The sequence below is a fragment of the Xyrauchen texanus genome, chromosome 1 (assembly GCF_025860055.1).
Source record: "Xyrauchen texanus isolate HMW12.3.18 chromosome 1, RBS_HiC_50CHRs, whole genome shotgun sequence".
Classification (NCBI taxonomy): Eukaryota; Metazoa; Chordata; class Actinopteri; order Cypriniformes; family Catostomidae; genus Xyrauchen; species Xyrauchen texanus.
Window position 1 is genome coordinate 59,430,863 of NC_068276.1, and position 16,958 is coordinate 59,447,820.

Below are 16,958 nucleotides of genomic sequence, written 5' to 3' on the forward strand. Positions count from 1 at the left end.
CTCATAAAGTGTTGTTTCATAAAATGGCTACAACTGAGATCGTCAGGAGCTGAACTCAATAATTTGATGTTCCACATTATTTTCAGAGTTTGGACGAACTTTATTATCACCTGCTGGTGGAATTTCCAAACTGCAAATGCAGCAACTGAGTTTAGACTTTGCGCTGAAAACAGACGTGCTTCTCAAACGTCTTAGCGGAAATACATATTTCTCAGGAAAAGTTCAGCGCAAAGTGAAAGTAATTCTGAGGTGGAGCATGTTATTATATTTTGACAATTAATATGTTTTCCTTATGGGATGACCAGGAATGTATATTATGAAAGGAAATAGGGTCAGTTTTGATTCAGGGTTCGAACAGTTATGGAAAAATCTGTATTCATCACGGAATTTTCTAATAGGGATTTTCAGGCCTGGAATGTCGTCAATTTCCAGAGTGAATATAAATGTTTCAAGTTATTCTTTGCTCTAAAATATTTAATTGGCTAGAAATTGCTCTTTGTGAGTTTGTTCTCTATTTACTCGTTTTAAAACTTCTTATCCAGTAATCAAAGCAACTGGAAAAGTCATGGAGAAATTCCTTGGAAATTCATTGGTCAAAAGGTGTGGCAACCCTGTTGATTTCATGTTGACTTTAAATCCATGTTTGCCATTTTTCTGCACAGTCAGTCCAAACTATGAAGAAAAAGTGTGCCGTATCTGTGTTGGTCTGGATGTTAATGCTAGTCCTGTCCTGGATATTGTACTGGCTGTATGTTTGGTATGAGAATGCTAACCAATCTGACAGGTCCCAAGCTGACCCCTATTTCTCACCACACCCCGCTCTGCCCGGCCCACCTCACCCTGCCGAAAGCACATTAGTCACATCCTCCTCTGAGCTAATGTAACAGGCATTTCAGGGCTCATCTGCAGTCGACAAGCACTTCAGCCTTCAATCAATAGTGCTCGTAGAACTGCTCAATTTCCACCAGGGGCAAGTGGGGGGTGGGGGGGAAGGGGAGGCAAAGCCTATTTGATTGCATCTTCAGCTCAGTTCCCGTGTCTTGTTCCAACTGTGTATATGTGTGTGCTTGTGTGTGTCTGAGTCATGTTATTCATTAATTCTGTTACACTTGTTGGTGGTTTTACTGCATGAATACGGATCCCGCTCCTGTGTCTTGTTCACTGCATGCAAGCATTCAAAACTGGCCACTGTTGGATAGGCCAGCAAAACATAAACAAATATTTGTTAGTGCACTTTTAAATCTATATAACGGATAGTTTGTAAAACAATTATTATGTGTAATGTTGCACAATGCAATGTGTGTATGAACCACAAAACATAAAAGAACAATTTCATAGTGCACCTTTAAATTTGTACAGCAGATCATTAGTAAATTCATAATGACAGTTTATGTAAGAATAGTTTTACAAACCATAAAACAAACAACAAATTCATTAAATTAACAATTAATGATGCCCTCATACCTTTGTCAATTATTTAATTTTTTATTATTTTATCACCTTTTCTCCCCAATTTGGCATGTCCAATTCCCACTACTTACTAGGTCCTAATGGTGGCGCGGTTACTCAACTCAATCCGGGTGGCAGAGGAGTGGTGGTGGCATAGTGGGCTAAAGCACAAAACTGTTAATCAGAAGGTCGCTGGTTCGAGCCCCACAGCCACCACCATTGTGTCCTTGAGCAAGGCACTTAACTCCAGGTTGCTCCGGGGGGGATTGTCCCTGTAATAAGTGCACTGTAAGTCGCTTTGGATAAAAGCGTCTGCCAAATGCATAAATGTAAATCTAAATGTAATCACGTGGCTCGCAGTGCATGACACTGCAGAGACTCGCAGCATGTGGAGACTCATGCTACTCTCCGCAATCCACGCACAACTTACCACACGCCCCATTGAGAGTGAGAACCACCTAATTGGAACCATGAGGAGGATACCCCATGTGGCTCTACCCTCCTTAGCAACCGGGCCAATGTGACTACTCAGCACACCCTGGATTCGAACTCACGAGTCCAGGGGTGGTAGTCCGCGTCAAAAGTCGCAGAGCTACCCAAGCCCCCCTCATGCTTTATGTATCATCTTGATGTAGTAGGGGGCAGTCAGCGCTCCAGCTGTACAGGTAGCCTGCAGTCAGCTCAGCCTTACACAGATGACGAACTCTCATGCTCAAAGACAGCTGGACCAAGCTGGGAACATGAGACAAAATTTCAAACTACATTGAACTTGGCACATCATTCTAAAAACACAGCGCTTCGGACTAGAGCCACTGAAAACTAGTGAGACGCAATGCAAGCGAAGTGAGACGCTCCAAAAGAATGTCTGACGCACGAGTACACAGACCCACAATTAAAAATAGAGCCGAGAGATGAGGTCGATACAGATACAGAACATTAAACAAACAATATTTTGACTTTTAAAGCCACTTTTTGTATTGTAGAAATGCTTGTCTGTTGCCACAATCTATGTATTTGATGAATTGTATTTGAATTGTCTGAATTATACGATTTATTACATGTTTATAATTGTTTTAATTATTATATTCTAAATTACCTTTATTTGGGAGCTTTTCGCATTAAATGTATGTAAGTAATTGCAATTAATTGTGATTTTAATGAATTGCGATTAATTAATTGCCACATCATGCAATTATTTCGAATACAAATGTCATCGATTGATAGCCCAAAAAATATTCTTGGTCCACATTTAAATATGTTGAACGGATCATTCGTAAAACCATTCAGAGATAAATTATAAGAATAGTTTTACGAACCATAAAACATAAATATTTAGTGTACATTTAAATCTATAGAGTGCATTGCTCATAAAATTATTCATATATATATATATATATATTTTATGTTTGCTTTTAATTTAATAAAGCATTAATAACAAATGGGTTGGTGCATGCTTGCGTACATCTGTAGAATGGACGTAATTCTCACATAAATGCGTGTTGCATTCAATTCAATGTGACCAGTTACGTAATAATATTTTTACGAAGGATTTACACTCAAATTCATTCTGTTCATGTTTAATGCATAACACCCAAACGGTGCTAAGTCAAGTGCATGTCAAATTTGGCTTTGGTGAGTAATTAAAACATTAACTGGCTGTGAACTTCTTTAGGAGCTGCAACATTACTTGACTTCAGTCGAATTTAAAAATTCAGCTTCTGAATTTTATCTACAATGCTTGCGTTTTTTTCCCTTCAGAACCACATGTGGAATACTGGAGATGCAAAATCACAAAGTGTCTTTGTGACAGATGCAGTTTTACAGAGAGACACAGAACAGCTCATTTTATTCAGTTACACTTGTTTGTGTTTTTGCCATGTGAATACTGATTCACTCTTGTTTCATTGTGTTCTCTGCATGCAAGACTGCTGTGTTATGCATGCATGCATGCTCGCGCACGTGTTGGTGTGAATCTCTAATCAGTGTGGTGGCACACCTGAGCAATGCCCCTACCCCCCTAGGTGTCATGCATAATAAATCAAAAGAATGCAATTGCATGCATTGTCATTAATAATTGCGCGTCTACAGTTGCAGGGATCAGGGAAATGCTAATGAGCCATGCTGACTGTGGAGTTTCTATTTTTTATCTGGGCTCTGAGCATAAATAAACATGTTATTGTTAATTATTGATTAGAGTCCCAAGGGCATAATACACAGGACATAGAGTGAAAGCGGCATTCATTTAGCAGATTGAACGTTGCTCCACCATGCCCCTTGGTGTGTCTTTGCTGTCGATCATGAATAGAAGATCAAATGTTTCCTGCATCACATATTGCACGCTCTGAATTGATCTCGTAGCTTACCCAAGAGGAGATGGGAGTGAAATTATTTTGAGCTCAGGTTTAGAATTGTGTTTTTGATGGGCGTAAGATACATTCACAAACTAACACTCGCTGAAAACATTATAACTTTCAGAACAAGCCCAACTGAGTCTTGCTGCATTTGAAATTAAAATATTATGCATTTATTGTACACGTTTTCTAAAATGCTTTGTGAAAAGGAAACAAATAAGGTATATTTTGCCTTAAGAAAAAGCATTTCACATTGTGACATTATTTTCATATCAATTAAACCATTTTTTTTGGTCTTCTGACCAAAGCCAGTCCAAGGGACAGAATTGAGACACAAACTGTCTCTGAGTCACCATTTTGAATGGAGACTTCCTGAGTGTCTGGTTCCAAGGCTTCAAATCCAGAATTGGTCGCACACCACCGTTCTTCTTGGGGACCAGAAAATACAGGCTGTAAAAGCCTTTCCATTCGTCGACTGCAGACACGATCTCTACTGCACCTTTGGCAAGAAGAGATTGGATCTCTGAACACAGTTGAATCGTGGGGGCCGCCTTGCAAACTGGAACACCTAAACATACTGGACTGGGATCAGTACCCATCTGGAAACTCCTGGAAGTCTGCGCCATGCATCCAGAGAGCAGTAGTGGACAGAGAGGTTGGTCCGAACCCACTGGTATTTGGTTCCTTTCCCACTTTGAGGAATGGACAGCCGTGACTGAATATATGCCCCGAGCAGGCACAACTGGGTTTGCAGCCTCTAATAAAGGGGATATTCACTTTCGATCCCAGCAGCCTTGTGTGGATGGAGCGAAAGGCTTGGGGGCTGCATCGAATACCCCGCACTGCTTGTATTGGAGTGTCAGAAACACTGCCTCTGCCCAGCCAGACGTTTGCTGCCGGGTCAAGGGTGCATAAGGACCACCTTCCGTCTAGTCGCCCGGCCCTGGACCGGACCACTCACTGGCGGTTCCCTGTCTGCATTACTAGAAGGAACTGGTTGATTTGGTGCCCTGAGCTTGGCTGGACACTGTCCTGACGAAGAGCTTGAGTGGACTGACTGGTCCATACTGCCACCTCGCTTAAGTAAGATGTGCTTGTTGCCCATCGATCTTCTATTAGCTGCATGAAATCTCTTGGTGAATGCTTCAATTGCATCCCCAAAGAGATCACACACTGGGGTGTCTAACAAAACAGCTTTCTCCTTATTGCTCAGCTCCCACAGATTGAGACAAATTTGGTGCTCAGCTGACACCATGCCTGCCAATGACCTGCTGATGGCCTGGGCCTGGTTTGCCCTCAGTGCCAGATCTGTGATGCGCCGCAGCTCCTGGAAGGTGTCGGGCCGATCTCTCCTTCCTTATCCAAATCTTTCAGTAGATCAGCCTAGTAGGCCTGCAACACACCCATGGTGTGCAGTACCTCACCAGCCTGACCCACTGAAGTGTATGCCTTACCCAAAATATTGGAAGTTATCCTACAGTACAAGGTTTGGTGGACTGGTCTTGACTTCCGTGCCAATGCAGAAGAAGCGAAACACATATGAAACGCCACTGCTCTCTCAATTGCAGAAAGCTGGGCATACACCTTAATCTCCTTGTGATCGAGTGCCATAAAAGCTGTAGCTGCAGGAACGAGAGCTTGTGCAGAGTATGGCTCGGGACAGAAATTAAGTGCGCTGGTACGACAAAAAAACGTTCTTCCAAATGAGAGGGCTGGGGCCTCCATCGATGGCCACTCAAGCTGCTGTCTCTCCACTGCTCGACCAAGAACTTCCATCAGTTCAGCTTCAGGACACATGGTATCATTGGCATACTGGACTGGTGACCAAGCAATGCCTCGAGGGGTTCCTTGTGGGACCTGCACTGGCGATAATTCCCCCACATTTCTCCAGATCGCTCGCACCTCTTTCATTTGAACTGCTAGGGATGTGTTGGTGGCGCTGCCTTATGTACTGTATTTTCTGGAATATACCGTTGCATGTTTTTTTGTGTTTTTTTCATCATCTGAAAGACTCTGCATCTTATAGTCCGAAAGTTTGGAATAATGTACAGAATAATGTGCTGCGCTACGAACCTGGCGACCCGAGTTCGATTCCCGCTCATGGCCAACACCAGTGACGATTATCTGAACCGATCCCGGGCCTCCCCTAGATTGACTCAGCCTAAAATGAGTACCTGGTGCAGTGTGTAAAACATCGCTACTGGGGAGACAAAGGCGGTCGGGCGTGGTGCTAGCCACCCACCCCCTTGTGTACCGTTCCGGCCTTCATAGGTGCTCGCTAACAGCACTTGCCCCTACAGTCTGTTAAGCCTAAATGGGGGATCTTTGTCTTGGGGTGTGTGTGTGTGTGTGTGTGTGTGTGTGTGTGTGTGTGTGTGTGTGTGTGTGTGTGTGTGTGTGTGTGTGTGTGTGTGTGTGTGTGTGTGTGTGTGTGTGTGTGTGTGTGTGTGTGTTTGTGTTTGTGTTTGTGTTTGTGTGTGTGTGTGTGTGTGTGTGTGTGTGCGTGCTCTCTAGATATCTGCCATTGATTAACACATACCACTATTAAAAACCATTTAACTGTTGACAAATAGTGTCTCAGATCTGCAGTGTCAGTGATTTGGGGTTAAGGGTGTTGGTTGGTCCAGACTGAGAGCGAGAAGGTCAGATGCTGGTTTCGGCTCATGCCGACTGTCCCACGGGAGGGCAGAAGTGTAGGCAGTGGAGGTGCGCGTCGGACAGCGCCCAGGGTAATTACACTAATTGACACTTTACCCTGCACACACTCCCACTCCCTGGGGGCCAATCAGAAGGCAGGCTTTGAGAGCAGGGGACAGGGCTGGAACAGGTGTGGCCTGCCATTGTATTACGGCTGTAATTGCAGTGGAGATATTTGTCTCTTGCACACGCAGTCATTCTCCAGAGCCCATTAAGTCTGCAGGTCCTATTGAGCGCAGCGTTCCTTTGAAACCATCACGGTCCCTGCATACTACGCAGGGGTGTAGTATGCTGTCCAACACAAATAATGAGAGGACACACCACTGCTTGTGTGGAAGTACCAACCCTCAGGGACATTTTTGTGCATTAGTGTGTGTGCTTTATGATGATATTGCCCGTCTGTCACTTATTTTTCCATGCATTATCTTGTAATAAGCATGCATGAGTGAAGAATTAATTAAAACTGTTTTATATTCAGCACCGTGATGAGACTGGGATGACAGTTCTTAATTGAAGAAAAGGATGCAGTTGATCTTAAACATCTCAGTAACCATTTTCATTTCTTCATTGCAGGGTAGAAGCGTTATGCACTGTAAAATAACTGCAAAATGTGATGGAGGTGCATCTAATAAAGAAGTACCAAAAGTACCACGGTACTGCCGTTGTATTCTTTGAAGAATAGTACCATGTAAACACCATGTTACATGAATATGGTAATCGGGGGAATCTTACGAAACCTGTCAAGGACATGTCTGGGTCATATGTCACCCCAAAATCAAAAGAAATGAAAAATTAAGCCTATTTTGGGATATATATATATATATATTGAATTGCTACATTATTTTCATGACAATTAAGCATATTTCAAACCCACTTTTCATTGCCCTTACTGTAATGTAAAATAATGAATAAATAATAATAAAATATATTATTTAAAATGTAAAGTCTTTCTTTATACATCATAATAGTATTTGTTGCATTGGCTTTAAAGGGATAGTTCAGCCAAAAATAAATTCTCTCATCATTAACTCACCCTCATGCCATCCCAGATGTGTATGACTTTGTTTCTTCTGCAGAACACAAATGAAGATTTTTAGATGAATATCGCAGCTCTGTAGTCCCAAAAATCACATAAAGTAATCCATATGACTCCAGTGTTTAAATCCATATTTTCAGTGTGGGTGAGAAACAGATCAAAATTCATCTTTTTTACTCTAAATCTCCACTTTCACTTTTACATCTGGAAGTCACCTGTGGTGACTGTTTAGTTTCAGATGTGAAAGTTTTCACCCACACCTATAATAGCGCTTTATGGATCAAAACACTGGAGTCTTATGGATTACATCTATGTTTCTTTTATGTGCTTTTTGGAGCTAGAAAGGTCTGGTCACCATTCACTTGCATTGTATGGACCTACAGAGCTGAGATATTCTTCTAAAAAAAAATGTTGGTGTTCTGCTGAAAAAAGTGTCCTTGTGTAAGGCACTTAACTCCAGGTTGCTCCGGGGGGATTGTCCCTGTAATAAGTGCACTGTAAGTCGCTTTGGATAAAAGCATCTGCCAAATGCAGAAATGTAAATGATTTACTGATGTAGCGTGGCATTACCACCTGATGCCCTGATGCCGCCCTTTTACAAATAAAGTGTTCCGGTGAATCCCTGTGTTTTTGCAGGGCACTGTATCATAGTACCATCACAGTACTTTTTTGTGAAGTTGTTTTTTTGTTTCAAGTTCATTCTTCTCTCTTCTTACTGTCTTCATGCTATCTTTCAGTGTCCTGTCTAAGGAATACCAGAATGTTTTCCGATACATGTCCGCACTGGTGGATCAGCATCAGAAGGACTTGATCCCTGGAATGCCTCAACTCAACATGTGTGACCTGGCAGTCATGGTGAGATGATGCTGTCAGGACTTGTTTGTGTGTGACACGTTTGCTTATGTGCTGGTTTCTACAGACCTGATTTAACATTAGTTGGATTCTTCCATTGGCGGTCATCACAGGAAGTGAACTTTCAAAAAGTATTCTGGTGGTTTGCATCAGTCCATACTTCAGCCCTTTTGTTATTTCATGCACAAATGCAATTAGTAAACTCTCCAGGGTTATCGCGGATCCTTAAAATGTCTTGTATTCAGTTTGAGGAAACGTAAGGTCATAAAAAGTCTTAAAAAGAAGTCTTAGGGGCGGAAAGACAGGAAAAGACAGGAATCACGATATGACCTAATGTGATTATCAAACTTCAAAAGTGTCCTTCAGTGAAAACGGGGCACTTATTTTTTCGAGCACGCGGGGGCTTGTGAGTGTTTCCAGCGGTTGCTGGTTGATTACACCATCATCATCAACACTACACCCCATTTGTTTTGGTATGGGGATACAATATTCATTTTGTTAGTTTAGGTCTTGAAAAAGGTCTTAAAAAGTCTTCAATTTGATTGACAAATTCTGCAGCAACCCTGCTTTCAAAATGAAGTAGCCAATTACCAAAAATCAGCAGAAATGTTTTGATTATTTATTTACATTTACATTTATGCATTTGGCAGATGCTTTTATCCAAAGCGACTTACAGAGCACTTATTACAGGGACAATCCCCCCGGAGCAACCTGGAGTTAAGTGCCTTGCTCAAGGACACAATGGTGGTGGCTGTGGGGATCGAACCAGCAACCTTCTGATTACCAGTTATGTGCTTTAGACCACTACGCCACCACCACTCCACTATTTATTTGGCTTGTTTTGGTAAACAGTAAATGTACTGCTAAGTAATTAAAAATCATACATTTTTGCAAACATAAAGTTTTATATCAGCTTTGACCTGATTTGATCATTTGTATTTATTAATAAACTATTATTTTATTTAATTATTGTAATTTATGTAAAATATTAACATATGTATTTACTAATAAATAATTAATGATATTAAACACAATTTATTTTAAGACATTTAAATATTTAAAAAATATATCATTTTTATTCAGCTCTTGTTAAATTCATATGCACAGCTGTTATAAGTTAACATCCAAAATCAAATTAAATAGCAAAATAGAACAAACCCCATTAATGTACATTTTCTTAAAATCAGCAAAAATCTGCAAAAATTATATTTGTTTAGCATGTTTGGGCATTGTACTATTAAGCATTTTAAAATACATACATTTTTTGCAAAAAGAGTATTTTTTTTTAATCAGTTTAACCTCATTTAATCATTTAGATTTATTAACAAAAAATGATTTTCCATGTAATTTTTGTAATTTATTTAAATTATTACAAATATTGATCAATAAATAATTGTATTAACATATAAAATATACATATATATTTTTTATTAGTATGCACATCTGTTTTAAATAAACTTCCTAAATCAAATTAAACAGACAAATAGAACAGACCCCACAAATGTCTAATTTCCATTGACACGGTTTCTCAAAATCAGCGATTATATTATATTATTTATCGTCCATCATCTTTGCCCTGATTTAATAATTTTTGTTTATTTATAAATACTTATTACATTTAATTATTATAATGTATTCAGAAATCAACACATTTATTCATGAATAAATAATTAATTAGATGAAACATAATTAATTTAAAATATTTAAATATGAAAATTCAGCTCTTTTTTTATTAATATGCACAACTGTTATACGTACATTTCCAAAAATCTAATTAAATAGCAAAGTAGAGAAAATCCCACAAGCGTCTCATTTCTATTGATGTAGTTTATCAAAATCAGCGATTATGTTTGGATTATTTATTTGTTTGTCACGTTTGTGTATTTTACTTTCATTGAACTGAATTATTAACCAAACTTTTTTGCAAAACATATTTTTCATCAGCTTTGCCCTGATTTAATAACTGTTATTTATAAAAAAATAATTATTCCATTTCATTATTATAATTTATTTTAAATATTAACAAATGTGTATTTATTAATAATAAATTATATGAACAAAAATGTACTTTATATTATAATAATTATATTTTTTGTATTTATTATAAATAAATTATTTATATTATTCAGTCCCCTTTGTACATGTTGTGTTGCATTAATGTTCCTGAAAATTGTTTAGGCCATCAATGATCTGACGTCATATAAAGGATTGTGATGCAACAGTGCCCTCAAGTGTTCATTTAGAGTAAAAGCAACAGCGGCATCTTATGAAGAAATCCCTTTATATTCATGTGTGTGTCTTCTTTGAACAGAACTGGAGTCCTCCTGGCTGTGAGCAGTTGGGCAAATGTCTGAAAGCACCCGAGTCAAAGCCATGGAAGTGTGACTGGCCGCACTAATGCAGTTCATCCTCAGGAACTTTCATAAAGGAGTGAATCTCATGGAGCTTTTCACACCAAACTACGTTCATCTTTAGGAGACAGAATGCGTCTCCTTCCTGACTTGTGGAGGTCCACAATTGTTTGTCTGAGGTCTCGACTGATTTCTGTTGATTTTCTGATGATGTCAAGCAAAGAGACACTGAGTTTGAAGGTAGGCCTTAAAATACATCCACAGGTACACCTCCAATTGACTCCAATTAGCCAATCAGAAGCTAATTGTCTAAAAGGCTTGATATCATTTTCTGGAATTTTCCAAGCTGCTTAAAGTCACAGTAAACTTCTGACACACTGGAATTGTGATATTGTCAATTAAAAGTGAAACAATCGGTCTGTAAACAATTGCTGGAAAAATTACTCCTGTCACGCACAAAGTAAATGTCCTAATCGACTTGCCAAAACTATAGTTTGCTAATATTAAATCTGTGGAGTGGTTAAAAAAAAGAGTTTTAATGACTTAAACCTAAGTATGTAAACTTCTGACTTCAACTGTATTTCAAGGTTGCTTTATTCTAATATATGTTTCCTCTCTAATCAAATAAAATGCTTGAACATTAAATACAGTCTCATCTCTTTTCTTCTCTCCTTGAGCTCAGCTCCCTCTGCACAGTCAGACACTTGTCGCATAGATTACATATATTTATGTAATTTCATTTTCTACCTAATACATAAAACACTACTTGGTTAATATCATGACATGTTACATTAACTACTACATTCATGGGTTAATAAATATGTACCATATAAAATAAAATGCATCAAAAATAAGGCAGAGCCATTAAATTCTATTCTGCTTTAGCAAATACTCCATCCAGAATCTCTCCAGATCCTTTGAATTCAGAGGTCCACCCTACGGTGCACCTCCCAGGTTTTCTATGGGGTCCATGCCTCTGCCATGGCAGAACCTTGATTTTGTGGTCAGAAGATTTTAAGCTTTCTGGCAGAGGCAGTCAGGTATTGATTTATTATCTGTTGGTATATGATAGAGTCCATGATGCCATGTGTCCGAACAAGATGTCTAGGACCTCTGGCAGAAAAACAGCCCCACAACGTTAAAGATCCAGCTCTATATTCAACTGTGGTATGGGTACTTTTCCATATGCATTTGTCAGATGCTTTTATCCAAAGTGACTTACAGAGCCCTTATTACAGGGACAATCCCCGGAGCAACCAGGAGTTAAGTGCCTTGCTCAAGGACACAATGGTGGTGGCTGTGGGGATCGAACCAGCAACCTTCTGATTACCAGTTATGTGCTTTAGCCCACTATGCCACCACCACTACACCACATAAGAAGCTCTATTTTTGTTTCATCTGACCATAGAAGTTCCGGTAGTGTCTGGCAAACTGAAGAAGCTTGAGTTTGTTGTTGGATGAGAGCAGAGTTTTTTTTTTTTCTTTAAACCCTCCCAAACACCTTGTGGTGATGTAGGTGATGTCTGATTGTAGTTTTGAAGACTTTCTGACCCCAAGACCCAACTAATTTCTGCAATTCTCCAGCTGTGATCCTTGGAGATTGTTTGGCCACTTGAACCATCCTCTTCACCGTGCGTGGAGACAATATAGACACACGTGCTCTTTCAGGCTGATTCTTAAGATCTCCAGTTGATTGGAACTTCTTATTTATTGCCCTGATTTTGGAAATGGGCATTTTTAATGCTTTGGCTATTTTCTTATAGCCACTTCCCATTTTGTGAAGCTCAACAACCATTTACCGCACATCAGAACAATATTCTTTAGTCTAACCCGCTGTGATGGATGATCAAGGGAACTTTACCTGTGTGTTACCTCATATTTATACCGCTGTCAAACAGGAAGTCATGGCTGAACAATTTCATGTTCCTAGTCTCCCAGTTGCACTAAAAATGTAAAATATGAATGGGAATATACTTCAAATATATTTTACTCTTAAGTAAGAAGGGTGCCATTTGATTGTTTTGGAGAAAATAGTTTTTTAATAATGTGATGCTACAGAAAGTCTTCCCAAAGTGCACATCCATATCAATATTTCTTTCACAGCTTACATTTTTAATGCCTTCTGAGTTAGGCGCATACAATTAGCCTAATATCGGCTGCATAACAGTTACTTCTGATTCAAGTGCTTAACTCATACTTTATTTAGTCTGTTCAGTTCATTATTTTGGCACTTAATGTCACCAATTCACATGCACCAACAAAAGAGTGCCTACGCATAGTCAAGAGTGTGTGGACGGTGTGCACATATTTACAGCTTTATACACGAGCCCCGGGTCTTTCATCTCTACTTGTTGTTTTGATGCAAGCCTCATGATTTGATTTATTTGTATTGTTTCAGGCTGAGGGAGAGGAGCATGAAGATGCTGTCTCTCTGGGACAGAAGGTCCTGATCATTGATGACTCGCTGGTCACTGTCATATAAATGAGTTTAAGGAATAGATCACCCAAAAATTATAATTCTCTTATCAGTTACTCACCTTTGTGTCGTCTCAAACGACTTTCTTCCGCTTAACACAAACATAAGATATTTTAACGGAGATATGACGTCTGTTTTTCCATGCAATGAAAGTGAATTGTGACCAAAACTTTGAAGCTCCAAAAAGCACATAAAGGCAGCATAAAAGTAATCCATACAACTCCAGTTGTTTACTTGATGTCTTCCGAAGCGATCCAGTCAGTTTTGGATGAGAACAGACTAAAATATAGCTCCTTTTTCACTGTACATCTTGACAGCAATCTCAATGGCGATCATGATTTCAAGCTCGATTACACTTCCTAGTGCTTGACACATGCACAGAGCACATCACAGATCATGCCAAGAGACTGCAATGGCAACTTGTACAGTAAAAATAGAGAGTTATATTTCAGTCTGTTGGATCATGTTGAATTGCATCAATTCAGAAGACTGGAGTTGTATGGATTAGTTTTATGCTGCCTTTATGTGCTTTTTGGAGCTTCAAAGTTTTGGTCACCATTCACTTTAATCACTGGAGTTGTATGGATTACTTTTATGCTGCCTTATGTGCTTTTTGGAGCTTCAAAGTTTTGGTCACCATTCACTTTAATCACTGGAGTTGTATGGATTACTTTTATGCTGCCTTATGTGCTTTTTGGAGCTTCAAAGTTTTGGTCACCATTCACTTTAATCACTGGAGTTGTACAGATTACTTTTATGCTGCATTTATGTGCTTTTTGGAGCTTCAAAGTTTTGGTCACCATTCACTTTAATCACTGGAGTTGTATGGGTTACTTGTATGCTGCCTTTATGTGCTTTTTGGAGGTTCAAAGTTTTGGTCACCATTCACTTTAATCACTGGAGTTGTATGGATTAATTGTATGTTGCATTTATGTGCTTTTTGGAGTTTCAAAGTGTTGGTCACCATTCACTTTAATCACTGGAGTTGTATGGATTACTTTTATGCTGCCTTTATGTGCTTTTTGGAGCTTCAAAGTTTTGGTCACCATTCACTTTAATCACTGGAGTTGTATGGATTAGTTTTATGCTGCCTTTATGTGCTTTTTGGAGCTTCAAAGTTTTGGTCACCATTCACTTTAATCACTGGAGTTGTATGGATTACTTTTATGCTGCCTTATGTGCTTTTTGGAGCTTCAAAGTTTTGGTCACCATTCACTTTAATCACTGGAGTTGTACGGATTACTTTTATGCTGCCTTTATGTGCTTTTTGGAGCTTCAAAGTTTTGGTCACCATTCACTTTAATCACTGGAGTTGTATGGATTACTTTTATGCTGCCTTTATGTGCTTTTTGGAGTTTCAAAGGTTTGGTTACTGTTGCGGCAAACCGCCCGTCCCCTTGCATTCCCTCATTAGTACCAGGTGAAGCTAATCCGCAATAAGTTGCGCTTGCCCAGGCCGGATAAGGCAACGCACCGTTGCTGTTGTGTGTGTGCAATGGGAGCTGACGCTACGGCAGACAGCAGCGCTGGATGTCTGTTTTGAACACTGTGTGGGATCGTGTACTCACCAAAGGACTCTGAAGTGACAGCCGGTAAGCTTGAAGCTCTGCTGGTTGAAAAACACTGAACTTTGTAATGCTTGCTAATTGCTGTTATCAGCGTGTGAATATAGCGTTCAATGAAGCTCTGTAAATCGCGTCATTGTTCTTAAGTAGCATATTTTTAATATATGGTGTTTATTGGTGTAGTGTGTTAAAATATGCCTATTCGTGTATATTTAAACGAATCTACTTAGTTTGCCTGGTTTGATTTGGTAACGGTGTTTGAAATATTTAACAGCTGTCCAAATCATATGAATACTGCTTAAACCCATTTGATAAATAAAAATATTAACTTAAGTGATTTGACTATATAATTGCATATAGTTTGTTTAATTATTAAATGGCAATTCATTTGTAAATATGGTTAAAAGCATAGGTTATTTCATGGCCTTTGTGGTTAGTCTAGTCAATTTAAATCATGCAAATGTGTAAAAGCTATTAATGCATTTATTTTGTACTTTATAATGTAGGGTAAATTACGGATGTCATTTATTGTTATTGAGCTGTATAATACTTACCATCTTTAATTGAATGTGTAATATTTACCAACCTTTGTGCAATATATTTAGGTTTGGTGGAATGTTCATGGTAAATGGTTCATTAACTTAAGGTACTGATGTATTTGTAGTGCTGCGCAAAAATGTTAAAATTAAGTCATGTTAAACCTGCTAACTTATGCACTTTATTGGGTTTCCTTGGGATTAACACTATGTATGATTATGTTTTTGAAGGTTTTTTACCCACATGAATTCTATAATAAATGGATGGAAGTAATTCACAAGGCCTAATCACTGAGTGGAATCCAGTTTATAGCTTCAAATAGTGAGAACCTCTCTCCTTCAAGTGTGGGGAAACGCACAGTCAAAGAAACGCTTGACAGTCACCATTCACTTTAATCACTGGAGTTGTATGGGTTACTTTTATGCTGCCTTTATGTGCTTTTTGGAGCTTCAAAGTTTTCATCCGATTCACTTTAATCACTGGAGTTGTATGGATTACTTTTATGCTGCCTTTATGTGCTTTTTGGAGCTTCAAAGTTTTCATCCGATTCACTTTAATCACTGGAGTTGTATGGATTACTTTTATGCTGCCTTTATGTGCTTTTTGGAGTTTCAAAGTTTTGGTCACCATTCACTTTCATTGTATGGAAAACAGACAACATATCTCTATTAAAATATCTTTATTTTTGTTACGCAGAACAAAATCATTCAAGTTTGTGATGACTTAAGGCGGAGTGAATAATGAGAATTATACATTTTGAATGAACTATCCCTTTTAATCTTATAAAGGAAAGTGCCGGGTTCAATGTAACTGAAGCTCAATTGACATCATTTGTGGCATAATGTTGTTTACCACAGAAAATAATTTCGACTCGTTCCTCGTTTATTTAAAAAAAATACAATTGCAGTTGCAGTGAGGCACTTACAATGGAAGTGAATGGGACCAATCCGTAAACGTTAAAATACTCAGTTTCAAAAGAATAGCCAACCGATGTAAACATTGTACGGGTTAGCAAGATTAATGTGATAAAATCAGGGATTTACCACCTTCAAAGGTTTACCATATGACAGGGTTTACCAGCGTTATAATTCAGGCTACAGCCAATACGGCTAGTAAACTGCAGAGTTGTACCACAGAAAATAATCTTTGTAATTGTTGCTACCACTCAGACACTTTCTATCGCTTGCATTTGCTTGAAATTTACTGTATTTTTGTTCTTATTTTGTCAGGAGCACATGCATGCAGTATGTGAGCTGATCAAACAGCAGCGGGCGGAGGTTGAACTGAAGTACCTTAATGGATCAGACAAGCTGAAGCTGTTCTCTTTAATACAGCACTGCCTACAGATGTCATGTTTAGTCTGGGAATCAATATTATTCTAATGCCCATTCTTGGTGTGACTTACTTTCTTCTGCAGGACACAAATGAGATTTTTAGGAGAATATCTCAGCTCTGAAGGTCCTTACAATGCAAGTGAATGGGTGCCAAAGCTTTGAATCTCCAAAGAGCAAACAACAGCAGCATAAAAGTAATCCAAGTGATCTAATCAATTTTGGGTGAGAACAGACCAAAATATAACTCCTTTTTCAAAGTACATCTTGCCATTGCGGTTTCTATGCACAATCGTGATTTCAAACACGACAC

General features: G+C 38.8%; 2 protein-coding genes across 3 annotated transcripts in view; one reads left to right on the forward strand and one right to left on the reverse strand.

Moving 5' to 3' along the window:
* The window catches only part of galns (galactosamine (N-acetyl)-6-sulfatase), a 43,679-nt gene extending 32,304 nt beyond the window's left edge, over window positions 1–11,375 (forward strand). Inside the window, exons 13-14 of one of the 2 annotated variants that reach the window (XM_052125108.1) lie at window positions 8,271–8,388; window positions 10,697–11,375. In XM_052125108.1, the coding sequence (XP_051981068.1) occupies window positions 8,271–8,388; window positions 10,697–10,783 (205 nt within the window). In that variant the 3' untranslated portion in view covers window positions 10,784–11,375. The remainder of the gene's footprint in view (window positions 1–8,270; window positions 8,389–10,696) is intronic. The other variant, XM_052125182.1, reaches the window with a different exon arrangement.
* LOC127642770 (uncharacterized) overlaps window positions 1–16,958 on the reverse strand; it is a 371,536-nt gene that overhangs the window by 79,115 nt on the left and 275,463 nt on the right. The gene's annotated exons all lie outside the window — the stretch shown is intronic.